We start from the raw sequence: 14,117 nt of genomic DNA, 5'->3' as shown, positions 1-14,117 counted from the left end.
TTCCAGCTCAAGCCTCACTTTCTCCCTCCAACTCTCCCTTTTCACCCCACCAAGGCAGGCTCTCCTCCACAGCATTTGGCAGCTCATCGCTATTTTGAAGCTTTCCCATCTCAAGCCTGCTCTGTCTCCCCATAGCAGCAACCTATATATCAGCCTGTGCCCCACTATCTGCGCAGCAGCATCTCTCATTCATCACATCTGGCAAGAACTAGGCTCTCCATCACTACAACTTTCCTTCTGCTGGTGAAGTACCAGCACCCTCGCAGGGCACTCAAACCCACTCACACACAGAATCAGAGTGGGTTGGGTTGGAAGGGATCTTCAAGACCAGCCAGTCCCATCCCCCTGCCAGGGGCAGGGCCCCCTCCCCCCAGCCCAGGCTGCTCCCAGCCCCGTCCAGCCTGGCCTTGAGCCCTGCCAGGGATGGGGCATCCACTTCTCACATGGAAACTGATGTACGCCTCTGAGAAGGGCCATAGCTGCAGGACACCGCTGTCTTGGACCATCTGTGCTCCACACGTGGCTTTGCAGGAAGTTCAACCTCTTCAGCACAGAGATCTCTACTCCCTTTTCTCTCTTCCCTGAAGGCTGCTATTCAGAGACATTTAAAATCAATGCTAAAGTGATGCCAAGTATAAATTGTTCTTATAAATACCTAATCCACAGCTGAAAATAGAGAGGCTGGTTGCAAAGCAGAGCTCATCAGCAGTCCCCAAGCAGGGCCCTGTGGGAATGCAGCCTCTTAGTTTCCATCAACATCTTGAACGATTATTTTCAGCCGTTCACAGTTTTGGTGGGAACAGCTGGCTGAGAGCTGGGATGGAGCCAAGCAGTAGTGAAAAGGAGGTGGCGGCTGCATCCCAGGTGACAGGACGTATGCTGGGGAAGGCAGGAGACCCCATCTACCCTCAAACTGTTGCTTGTCTAACTTCCACCTCTGTCCCTCCACACACACTTAACAAGGGAACATCATCACAAGTTCACCCTGCTCCTTTTTATTTCCTCCATTTCATTCCTTTACTCACACTAGCACCAGGTTTCCTCCTCATCTAGCTGATTTTTGTGGTCATTTTGGACCCATAGCATTCTTGATCAACTTCCACAAAGTCTACTTTTGAGAGGCAGGGAGATTTGTCCTGTTTGGAGGGGAGGAGGAAAAAAAGCCTTCTCCATTGGCCAACACACCCTCCCAGGGCACACAGCCACCCAGGACACACTGCAAAGTTGTTCTCCAATGTTTTAGGCTCTGTCACAGCACAACTGTCCCTGGATCACTTCCAGAACACCTGGGAACAGCACTAGGAAATCAGACTCAGCAGACCAGTATACTTGCAAACTCAGCCCCAAAAGGAAAGCAAACCACTCTAGTCCAACTGATGGGCAGCAAGGTCACACTCGCTTACCTCTGGGTGAGAAAAATAGTCTCCTCTGGAAAAGGACCCTGGTTTCTCACTATCCTCGTTGGTATTAGAGAGAGGGCTTCAGACACCAGAACAGACCAACAAGTCAAACTTCCATGATGTTAATATCATTTCACTTTATCATTTGTTCATCTCTTCAAAATTCACACGCTTACATCCCTAGACATGAGGAATTACTAAATATCTAAGTCAACAGCAACACATTGAATTAACCCATGCTAGTGCAGCTATCAACAACGAACTTTGCACTGGCAGGAGTACAGGTTCCCGTTGCCTCTTTTGAAAAAGGAGTTATCCAGTTCAATTTAAAAAGTCTAACTCTAGCACTAACAGCAACTACGCAGCTGGGAGGGAAAAACATTTGTTTTGGAAAGAAAGCAGAAAAAACACCTCATTCCCTGCCCCTCCCCCTTTTAGAAGGAATTCAGTAAATATTCTACCTTGATGTTGCATAAGCACCCTTCAGCAATAGCTGAAACATCCTTGTGTTGTCAACACTTTTGGTCAAAAATTCAAAACACAGCACCATACCAGCTACTACGCAGAAAATTAACTATATCCCAGCCAAAACCAGTACAGGGGACTCACAGGGACAGCCTGGAAAGGCTCTCCCATCTGGGGTGATGGGTTAAGCCATGAGTTTATCGAGCCATTCAAGTCTCATCTCTCACTCAGCATCTTTCAAACCAGTAAAGATTTTGCAAGAGTGGTTGCACACCACTGTTGATGACTGCAAGGACGTTGGTGTATCCAGGTGTCCAGGGAAAAGCCCTAGAAAAACCCATCTGAAAACTCTTGTTCACAAAGTACAGGGCTGGCCCTAAGGCACCACGGCTCCAAAATCCCTCTTTTCCCATGTCTCCCACCTGCCTCCCTGCTTTCGCCAGGTGCAGACCCAGTTCAGTGCTGGCTGTTTATAGCCTCAAACACATTTCGCAGATGCTCTACAATAAAAACCTTTGACACCTATAAAGCATTATAAATCATAGGGCATGTTAATCACCCAGTCTGAGCCCATAATCCTAACTCAGGCACAACAGTCAATGGGTTTTGCAGACTCCCTCCCACAGGCATTCTGCCTACATCAGGACTCAGTCAGAGATCTAGCGTTAGTCAAACATCCTCACCCTGACAGCGTTAGGCTGCACCAGTCTGCAAGTTATCAAACACTGTGGCTTTCCTGGTGTTTCCAGGGCTTGGGATTTCCCATCCTTCAAACAAGCGTTACTGAAGTAGGAAACTTCTTTCACATGGAGCCAGCAGGAATTTACAGAAGCCACAGTATCTGCAACCAACAGCCAACTATTTATATTGAAAAATGACTTGAGGAAAAACACAACCCAAACCCATTAAGACTAAAAATGTCTTTATTGAATAGACTGTAATTTATAATGCTGCCCGGCAGCCCAGCCTTTTGGTCAAGCAGGCGTGAACACACCAGCTTTCTAGGCTTGTACCTCCATGGTACAAGATTCTCCACAGTAGGATCTAGAGGTGACCAGCAATGGTCTTCTGCAGGCTCACCTGCCTAATGGCTTCAGCATCAGCCTTGCCCTGCGGCAGGTTCACCCTAGCCTTCCTAGGAGCTGTCTAAGGGTGCGGGTCTGAACGATAAGCAAGCTTTTGGCAGGTTAAAGCGCAGTTTCTGAGGCTAGCACACCCCTCTGCTCCTCGCCAGTCTAGCACAGGACTCCTGTCCAGCCTAAGAGAGGTCTTGCTCCTTCGTGAAAGCCAAAACATGCCATTCCCAGACAGACTCCCTAACATGCCTTGCAATGTCTGGTCTGATGGCACCACACACAGTAAATGCAATTCCAGCCCGGCTCAGCTGACCACATGCCTGCTTTCAGAATACACAATGAAGAGACAAGGAGACAGAGGAGAGAAAAACCATGTTATAACAACAGCACGATGCCCTGTCTAAATCCGGTTCAGCCCCGAAGGCTGGATGCAGTTACACTTCAGAAGAGATTTTCTTTGGTAGATGGCCTTAGGAAAAATTGGGAGAAATCCTGTCTTTTCATCTTCCCCACTGTGGAAGAAAATTTCCACCATTGCTAAAGCTTTGAATGTGTTTCAGCATTCAAACATCACTGAGCAAGACAAGACTTGAATGGGCCCGTACTCCTAGGAGAACCACCTGCAACCCCAGACACAAGGAGAGTTCTGCACTTTTCCCTGATTCCAAGGCATCTCCCAGAGCCAAGCAAAACAGATTTCATGAGGCAGCAAGACCTCAAACACAGGCAGCGTAACTCCTGCGCAGCAGTGTAACTACTATGACAACAACTCAGAGGGAGTTCAGCAAAACCTGCAGCAGCAGCCAGAGGCTGGGCAGGGTGAGGTGTCCACATGCAGTTATGAACATCTCAAACACCTTCCCAGCACAACCTCTGCCACCTCACAGCCTCCCTGTAAAATGAAGGGCTCAAAGATTAATTTAAAGGATGTTTAAGTGAATTGTAAAGCCCTGAAAACAGGGTAATTTTTGCTTTCAATTCTAAGCATTGGGGGGGGGGGGTGTGTGGGGTGTGGAAATCAATATTTAATTCAATAATTGGATTTTCCTGCATTTATCCCATTACCCCAACACAATCTGACACATCCATTCATGGGGATTCAGCTCAATCACTCGTCATGTCGAATGTGCAGCATCCAATGCCTTAGTGCTCAACCTCAAACCAAACAGGCTTGAAGGAGCCTCTTTCCATCAAAAACTCCCATGCCCTTAGGCCTACAGTCAGGAACATTAACAAATTGAAACTGCATGGAAAAAGGTGAATTCACCCATCCTCTAAAAGCAGTTTTCAGCAAAGCAAGCAATTTCTGTGATTAGTAACCTTTGGCCGTCTGGGGATTAGCACTGAAGACCCAGCAAAGTCCCAGCTCTAAAAGCCTATGGTCACACAGATCTATCATGCCAACATGGCTTAGATCATCTGTTCAGGTCATTTAAGAGTTCTTGCCAAGTGGGAATTACAAGAGTATTTCACTATGAAGTGAATTAATACACGTACCACAGACACAGCGCTGCAATCCATTATGTCGATGGATCACAGCTCCTCATTTGTCTTTTCACAAAAGGATTCAAAAAAAGCCATCTGAAGCCTCAGTTCAAGGTCACGTGATGTTTTTAACCAAATGGACCATCTTGAATCATTTGCATTTCACATTAAGGGAATAAATTTTGACAGTGAGTGCCCAATTCATTAGAAAGGGTTTGATATTTCATTTATACTGGCTTGCAGCTACATGAACAGCAACAGACACCTTAAAGGTACGGAGAGGAATCACAAGTTTTTAGATATTCCTCCCATCTCTCCTCCCATTTCCACACAGTTCAGACACTTTGCATTTATTTAACCATGGATTAGGAGATACGCAATGTAAAAACACCATCTCCCAAAGCACAGCAGCCATGCAGCTCCTCCAACAACAGTGCTGCTTTCTAACGAGCATCTTCAGTGGCTCCATGTGCCATAACAAACCCAGTGCCTTCACCTCTCACAACACACACCAACCAGGACATCTGCATAAAACATTTATTTAAATCATAAAGGGGCAGTTTGGTTTCTAATCGCCATGAAAGCAGCTCTCCAATATTTCCTGCTAAGTGAGCACTGCTGATGTTTAAGCGATGCTGCTTGCAAAAAGGACAGGGAGATGCATCTGGCTCTGAGCATTTCTGTATTTCTCCATTCCTCTTACATGTGCCCCAGCAACCCCCATCTCTTTGCTGTGACCTCAACACGGTTGGACTTGATTATCTTAAAGGTCTTTTCCAACCTGAAATGATTCTAAGAACTTACTCATTTTAAAAAGCATGTTTTGATAGCTCAGCAGCAGCCGACGCATGCTGTACCATCACCTACAACATTTACCGTGTTCAATTTTTATTTTTTTTAATTACAATTACCATTACCCCCTATAACACAGCACCCTGTATTGTGGGCACAGACTGGAGGAAACTCTGCTTCTCCCTGGGTTTGCACTGGGTTGCTTTAATTGATTTGTGCAACCACTTCTTGGGTGGTAGGAAGGCGCAAAGGGATGCATCAGCCTAAGTATCTTCTGCCTTAAACACATCTGTAGCTGGTCAATGGACTAAAAAAACCAAACCACAAACCACACCTTTGTATTATCCAGATTTTAAAAAGTAACAAAGCAAACTTGTTCAGTAAGTCTTGTACTGCAGTATCCCAGATGGGACACACTGCATCAGGAGGCAATAGATCCATCAACCCCTGCCTCCAAGTACCAAAACCTGGATGATTGTCACGGAAACGCTGGCAGAGTCATAAACATCCAAGGAGGAACTCAGAGAGAAACCTCAAGGAAAATTATCAGGGTGAACATCTCTCAATCTCAAGCTGAGCACCTGAAGTTATTTTTGGTGGCTGTTTTGGCAACAGCCACAACTTTCATGTCTCAGATCAGCCTTCCCAACACAGGGCATGAGGCAACGGGCTACCGCTTCCTCCCACCTCTTCCATCAGCCACCTCTGGAAGCCTTCCAGCTCTGCTCCCTCTTCCCTCTCCACAACCTCACTCCAGTAAGAGATCAGAAACCAGTGCTCTCACAGCCAACCATGTGAGCCTTTAAAGTTTCCTCCTTCAGCACCACTTATCTTCAAGCGCTTCAAGGCATCCACCGTATCCGCTCTCAGACTTTCTTCTCCCCCAGGCTGAGCGTGGCAAGTCTGAAGTCATTGCTTTCCAAAGACTTTCTAGGAAAGGCTTGGCTAAACCCCCTGATAACGTGTAATTGATTTCCTGGGAAACACAGGCAGCATAGACTTCTGTCTGGAAAGCAGAGATAAAGGGAGGGGGGGGGGGGGGATAATAATAATAAAAAAAATAATACAGGAGCCATCACCTCAGGCTGCTGCTGCTGGAATAAGGACAAAGGAAACGTGGAGATTTCTTGAATATCAGAAACAGGACAAGTCCAGTTTTGTCCTGGTTGTCTGGGGATCTTTAAAGGGTACAAAGGTCCCTTTTATCCCTATACCCTCTCCTAACTTTAAGGTGTTGCTCCCCCCATTCCCTCCTCAACAGCCCAAAGCCTCTTTTTCTTGCACACACAGCACTTGGCCATGGATCCTCAGATCTACTTGCCTACGCAGACCACAGACACACTAATTATTCAGCCCTGGTTTAAACTGTTCATTCAAGGTCGGTTTTCACTGCAACGCAGAATGAAAACTGGGGGTAGCAAAAGTCCATCCCTACAATCTTCTTTTGGTTTGCTCTTCTGTTTTTGGAGCTTCACCAGCCACTTGGGGACTTTGTGGTGCATCTGGCGTGGGTTTCATTAGGGAAACAACCTACTGACATTCAGTAACGTTGAGCTCACCTTCCCCAATTATACTTTAAGGCAACCCAATGCACACAGTCCCTTCAAGGAGCACAGAAGAAACAACATCTGCTATATCCTCCTGAAAAGGTACAAGAGCAAACGGGAGGAAGGAGGGATGACTGGCTCCAGCAATGTAATTCTTCACCCAGCTTATTAGTACAATGCATAAAGAAACAACAGTTGGAAGGAGCACATCTGGCAGCTGTAACAAGGAAATGCCACAAACTGAATAAAACCCTGGAGGCCCATAACGTTGGGAAAGTCACAAGGCACCTTTGTGTAGCCAAGGGGGGCTGGCCTGGCCGTTTATCACAGGGAGCTTGCACATGGATCACTTCAAAGTTTCTAAATAAAGTAGTAATGACAAAGTATTAGAAAGCCTGTAAGCCATTGCTACGTGAGCTAATCAATCACCTTTAAAAAGGTCAGCCCTGCCCAGGGACCACTTATAATATTACCCAGACCCTAAGTTCACAGGCAGAGAAGTTAAAGCTGCAGAGAACCCAGCTACGCCCCACCAAGTTAGCTGTGATTCCTGGTGGCGTTGGCCACACCACGTACTGTTGCCAGCCCCTCACCTCCAAGCCAACAGGCACCAGTCAGTGCCATCAGGACGCCCCTAAGCATATCCACAGGTACTGGGGAGAAGTGTCCACATTAGGATGATTCCTGGCATTCAGAATTCAATGGTAGCCACCACCAAGTCATCTCAGCAGCTTTACTTCTGTGCCTCAGTCAAACCAGTTACAGAAAATAATAATAATAAAAAAACCCCAACACACACCAAGCTGGCAGACGGACTTACGCCACATTACACACTGCAAGATAAATATGGGAGGTTGTGTTGATTACAGGCTTTTGTATTTTGCCTGAATATTAGCAGTTCCATTTATTAACACCAGAACATCGCACTGGGGAGGACGGAGGGGTACCTGGAGAGTGCTGAGCAAGAACTCGTTGGCTTGGGAAGCTCTCAGTTCCTCCTTGCTTTGCCATGGCCATCTGCTGCAGAGGCCTCAGGTCAGGAAAGTGGAGATGCTCTGCCAAGCCCTATTAAGCTTCTAGTGCACTAAATCAGAGCAGCCCCAGGAAGGCATTCATAAACGCTTCTCAGTGTCTTCCCCAGCAAAGATACAAAAGCCTGGTATTCAAGAGCGATAGAGCAACACCCCAGGGCCCAAGGTGCGCCCAAGGAGCCTGTAAGATCCAGCTAGTGCTGCCCTTTTATTAAGTGGGTACCAAAGACCCTCAGACTGTGACTCATCAGCACATAACAGCAGCTCCTGAACCCCACAAACTGTGGAGCATCTGCTGTTGGGTTCAGAATAGCAGACGCACTACAAGGCATTGCTCCAGCCTTCACAGCCTTTCGCTGACAGGAGCGGCAAGCCTACACAGCAACAGCAAAGAGGAAACCTCTCTGCTGCAATTACTGAGTTACCACTGTCAGAAGAGGATGGAGCAGAAAAAGAAAGGTTGCAGCAGCTACTAGTAGGACCAGAGGAGCCACATATCAGGTGGGGAAAAGACAACCTGCAAGGACATATTCAGGGAGGGGAAAACAACAACAAAAAAAACCCAAAAAACAAAACTCAGAGAAACAGGGACACTTGGTAGCACATAGAAATGGAGTCTAAATACTGCAGTGGGGAAATGCCACCCAACGGCAGCACTGGAAGCAAGGGTTGCAGGAGTAGCAACCCAACACCAGGAGCTGGTGGGTACAACCAACCAGCATTTCCAGCTCTTGAGCCAGGTCCCTGTGCTCCTCCCTGATGGAGATCTCTTGAGAAAGGAGGGGGACAATGCCTCTGATGCACAAAAACAAGCTTTAAAAATATGAGGTTTCTAGGAGGCCCAGACTTGAAACAGGCTGTGTTAATATATGCATCAGCTCTACAGAGCCTCACTGAAAGATAAGAGGGATTTTTTTTTTTTAAGCTGGATTCTGAACAAGTTGTTGTTTTAAGGACAAGAAAACATTAACATTATACCCAAAATCCAACTCCACAAACCCACATTTCATTGCCTACCAGTCCTGACCACCCCCAAAGCTTTCAAAGAAATCCACTCCTCAGCTTGGATGTGGGTCTCGTTAGCAACAGTTTCAACATCATCCCAGGTTCTTAACAAGGGTTTGGTTTATTCGATGCTCAGGTTAACACCTGCAGGATTACAGCATTCAGAGAGCAGTGGGATTTTGTCACTAGTACTGCTCCTTTCACACACATCATCTCTGAGAGTTTACAAGAGAAATGGGAAGAAGAGAGATTATACAAGCATCGTGAAGTGCACCATGCACAGAAAGCTGATGAAGAGACCTCCATTTAAAGGTTGCAGATGACACTGAAGAGCAGGAGTCACAGGGATCTTGACATTTTAGTCACCTGGGATCCAAAGCTGCAAATTTTGGGTTTATTCCCAGGTGGTGATGGTCCTTCCTACTGTATGTAATCAAACCAGGCAACTATCCTTGTCTATTCTTGGCAATTTTCTTAAGGAAAAGGTAGTTTTGTAAGCATGGCAAGCTTCCAAGGGAAATGGGAGAGACAAGAGGAGGTCCCAGTTACATTTTGTTTGCCTCAGCTTGTATCTCAGATAGGTTCATGGTTGGGAAGTACAGTGTCAGCCATGCCTGCTGCTAAGCGGAGAAGCCAAAGCTCTTTGCAAGTGGTCATAATATTTTATCCTATTTGACAGGCTACTGAAGAGAAATAAAACAGATCCCAAGATTTTTCAATACACAGTAACAGAGGGAAGAAAATACCCTCAACAAAGAAAACCCACAAACCAGCCAGCCAATAGAAGTGGCTTCTTCTGTTTCTTGGATAGATAAAAAATAATCATTGCAGTTTTCTTCTGCAGAATATCTCTTTCCTCACTCCCCCCTAGGATGATTTCCCAGGTGTGATACTTGCTGTGTACAAACAACAAAGGTTTTAAAAACAACAGGAAAAACCCCCAAACCCTGAACAAAACCAGCTGATAGATTTAACTTCATGCTTATACAACGCAACCCATCAACATCTCCCACAAGGATACTGATCCTGCAACATCTCTGGATGGATTTTAAAAGAGGCTGCTGCCAGCCCTGGACTTTACCCCAGAAGCAAGAGCTATTCTGGTGTTGTAATACCCAGCAGCAGTTCATTTCAGGTGAAGCACACAAGTTGTGTGCAGAGCATCAAGTTTATACACTGCAATTATCAGTGCTGCTCTCTGCGTTTAATTGCTGACAATCCATCAACAGGATCATGGTACCTGGGAGCTACCTCTGAAGCTGCCATCTGAACTTCAGACCCTTAAAAGCATATATGGCAGCTACAAGCCAAAGCTTATTTACCCGCAGCTTCTGTGTTTAGGGCAATAGAGCCCTGTTAAGATGATGCACTGACTTCATAAGAATTTCCTTGGTCGAATACCTGATGAACAAGCTGTAGTTAGATCAGATATTGCTTCCTCACACCAGCTGAAGAGAATATAATGCTCTGAATCTCAGCCAGACCATTTCTTCTCTTTTCTATGTCTTTCATTAAATAAACATTAAATATTTAAAAAACGTTAAAGGGAATCTTGCCATTAAAGCTAAAGGCACACAATAGAAAAAGGAATTTTGCAGCTGTTCAAAATTTAAAAAGGAGACCGAGTGCAGGCTGGGTGCTTTCAGCCCCTCTCTTCCATTCTCAAAAGAAGAGGGGAAAGGAAAAGATAATTACAATTCTAGCAAGCAGTCTCCCAAAAAATTTAGAACGCAAGCTTACAATTAAAATTCTCTTTTTCATGTAAATTTTTAACGTGTAGTAGAAAGCCTGATCTGCATACATTTGGGGGGAAAGGAGAGGAATCATTAAAACTCTGGCTGTTGAGCTGCAGCACAAGTCAAAAACCAAATGTTCACAGTCATCAGCAGAATACTGCAAGGACACAAGGTTGGGTCATAACCTAAACTTAGGTGAAGGGTTTGAAGAAAGTTTGATCTTCTAAAAAGAAAACAGATAATCACGCTATAGCCTATCCTAAAAAAACCCTGCTCTCTGAATACATGCCTTGCCTTCTGATAGTTAAAGAACAGAAACATAATGTGTGTATTCCTTCCTTCCCAGAGTTCTAGGTTTTCGCAAGACTTAAGATGTCTCAAGTATACCATACACCTTTTTATAGAAACCATGCTCAGGAAAACATGTATTATACTACAATTGCCTCTACTCTGGGCTTGTAGTGGCTGAGTTACTACAAAGTCAGATACAGGGCAATACAACAGGTATCATCATCAAAATGCCACTGTCTTTGTGTAAAGCAAATGGGCACCTAAGTTTTGCTATGGTATTATACCATGAAATGCCCTCCCACCCCATTCACAGAGGCAGAGGGATGCTGATACTGGTTTGCAGCCTGCAAAAGTTACCTACTTGCTCAAACAGCCAAGGATTATTTTGCAAAATAATAATAATAATAATAATAAAAGAGGTTTCTCACTCATCTCACACATATCCTAGAGTTCACACCTATTCTCTGCAGTACTCAAGCGCTGGCAAACAGACCTGTCCAGAGGACAATTAGCCTTCATTTGCATTTGTCCCCTTCAAATACAGTGCTACCATTGCTCGTTCCAGCACTGACACCTGCAAGATGCTTCATAGACAGCAAGATGGGAACAGATTCTTCGTGCCTTGGTTTTGCGCAGCCTGTAGCTAATTTTAGCCTTTCTTCTCTTGCTCCTGCAATAGCAGTTATTTCCATTTCTCTGTTCAACAAAGTGGAAGTCAAGGCCTCATGCAGACCTTAAAAAGACCAGCTCTGAGACTGGACGTATTTTTAAGCCTAGATTAAGTACCTTTATACACAACAAATTCCTTTCTGCACTAGAAAAATAAATGAATTTCCAAGCAGAATTGGAAGATTGCCACTGGGTATTTTTTTGTAAAATAAATCAGTGCGAGTGGAGCCAGCTTTCACTGAAAAATTAAGTCAATTGCAATTGTTCTATGGCTTTTTAGCTAAAAAGCATAATGCTCTGGTTCATAAAGGCATACAGAATTAGGCATGTTGAGTATTTAAGTTAGTACATGCACAGATGCCAAGACATTACGTTCCACTGTTTTCCTGACAGAGTCTTAAAAACCCACCTACAGCCTCCGCTACGGATGTGCCTGGGTATTTGTTTGAAGAAAAGCTCTGCTGGCTCAGAAGTGGTCGCTCAGACTAAGCCGGCCAGGCTGAAAGTGGAGGAAAACCAGCACAAACATTTCTACTTTGCAAAAGGAAATTTGTTTTATGCTGCACAAACACAAGCTGTAACTTTTCAATTCCCATGGGAGCTCCGGGCAAGCTGCACCACCAATCGATGCAATTCAGAATGAGGAGCACTTTTGGCACAGGATCTGCCACCCAGAAGTGGTTTCTCCTTAACAGCCTCTTTTCCAGAGGAAAAGCACTCCGCAGCCAGGAAGATCCCTGGTTATAGACTTAAAAACAAAACAGAGACGCTAACTGTCACCAGAGCTAAACTAAGCCCTCAAAAAGCAACAGAATTATCTCCTGGGAGCATTGCCAGAAGAAACAGAACTTAAAAAACCCCAAACCAAAACTCAAGAAACAAGCACACTAAAAAACAGAAAACCAAAACAACAACAACAACAACGTACTCAAACCACCAAAGAGACAGCTGAGAGCACCGAAGAACAGCAACACACAACCATTACCCAGAAGATGTAACAGCATCGCTTTGACAGCAGGTTTTTTCTACACTTCTTACTATGAATACATAGGGTCTCACAAGATCCCATCTCGCAGCCCCAAATAACAGGGAAGGTGCAAGTCCAGCCCCGCTGCCTGGATTCCCTCTGCCAGAGCTCTCAAAAACTGCATTTATCTGGAGGAAGGAAGAGTCACCTCTAACAGCGCTCCATTTATCCCCAGCTAGTTCTCACCTCCTGCTGCCTTTCCCTACCTACAAACTTATTTTCATAAAAGCTAGAGACTAGGCAGAAATGTGGGTCCTGCACTCTGAGACAGAGAAACTGCAAGCATACCAATAAGACACAGAGCAAGGAATAAAACAGAAGTCTCCCCTAGTAACAAAAAAAGAAAAATACAAACAGATCTGGCCATACCAATGAACCCCTTTGAAAACACGACCAGCTAACCAAGGCCATCTGCTGCATCAACCACACGGTGAGGACCTCTCGCAGACCTCCAGCCACGGGGCCAATGATTTCCGTGGTCTATCCAAGCCAACAACAACTACTCAAATACCCAGCACTGTCAACCAAGACCACAACAACTCTCCATCCAAAGTGTGTGGGACAAGGCGACGCAGTCAACTACTTACCTTGGTGGTGTCATCATGTGACCGCTGGTACCGTTTCCAGCGGCAGCCGTAGATCCCGGTCAGACAGGACAAACATAGCTGCGGCTCGTAGTACTGCAGCGGTTGGTGTTTAACCATGCTCCTTCCAGCCCCTCAGGAGCGAGGTATCAGAAATCCATCAGGTCCTGGGAGCGCCCTTCAGCAAAAGAAAGAAAAAAAAAAGAAGGAAGGGGGTGGGGGGATGTTAAAACAAAAAAGGAAATTAAAAATTCCAAGCAATATTTCAATACATTAACAAGCAATTTAATAATTAACCATGTCCTCTGGCTATCGAGAGGAGGAATGATAATCAGATCTATTCCCAGCCTTGCCAGCATCTCTGCCTTGTTACTCAACAAGCTGCGAAGTTTAATTAGTTTGCAAGTTTTATTTCCTTGTGCAGTTTCTCCCACACCACTAAAAGCAAATGTATTCACAGGAGTTATCAGTAAGAAAAGCCACACAAGGACAAGAGCAGCAGACTGCTTATTTGCAGCCCAGATGATTAGATTTTTATGAATGACTGAAACGTAAAGAACTAAAGCCTCTGCAAGCACAACCTTAAAATTGATTCAGAGACCTCTGTAAAGTTGAAACCCAGCCAAGATAAATCAGTTTATCTTGAGCATCCCATGGAGCCTGCAAAGCGGTCCCAGACAAGGAACTAACACCTCTGTGCGCACTGGAAGAGGCAGGTGTTACCCTCTTCTTTATAGGCATCTCACACAAGCACTCACAGGGATGCAGAGCTGGTTGCAGCCTTCACCCAGGAGAGAGATCCCCTCTCCACCAAACCACATTCGCTCCCAAAGGACCAGACTGACTCCAACGCAACTCTTGATTTACCATCACAGGAACATCACTGTTTTGAAGGAAAGTACTCTGCTCCATCAATTACATGCTTTGTGCATCACAGGGTTGGGTTGGTTGTTTTTTTAAAGTTTTATATATATATATACACACACACACTCATTTTTGTCTCTGGTGA

General features: G+C 45.2%; 1 protein-coding gene across 6 annotated transcripts in view; it reads right to left on the bottom strand.

The window, feature by feature from the left end:
• Positions 1-14,117, bottom strand: part of GDPD5 (glycerophosphodiester phosphodiesterase domain containing 5) — a 210,348-nt gene that overhangs the window by 96,561 nt on the left and 99,670 nt on the right. For all 6 annotated transcript variants that reach the window (XM_055702237.1, XM_055702238.1, XM_055702235.1 and 3 more), the window contains one exon: positions 13,112-13,286. In XM_055702237.1, the coding sequence (XP_055558212.1) occupies positions 13,112-13,228 (117 nt within the window). In that variant the 5' untranslated portion in view covers positions 13,229-13,286. Of the gene's footprint in view, positions 1-13,111; positions 13,287-14,117 lie in introns of those variants that run through there.

The sequence above is a fragment of the Falco cherrug genome, chromosome 2 (genome assembly GCF_023634085.1).
Source record: "Falco cherrug isolate bFalChe1 chromosome 2, bFalChe1.pri, whole genome shotgun sequence".
NCBI lineage: Eukaryota > Metazoa > Chordata > Aves > Falconiformes > Falconidae > Falco > Falco cherrug.
Note: the sequence above shows the minus strand (reverse complement) of the source record. Positions and strands in the feature narration are given on the sequence as shown.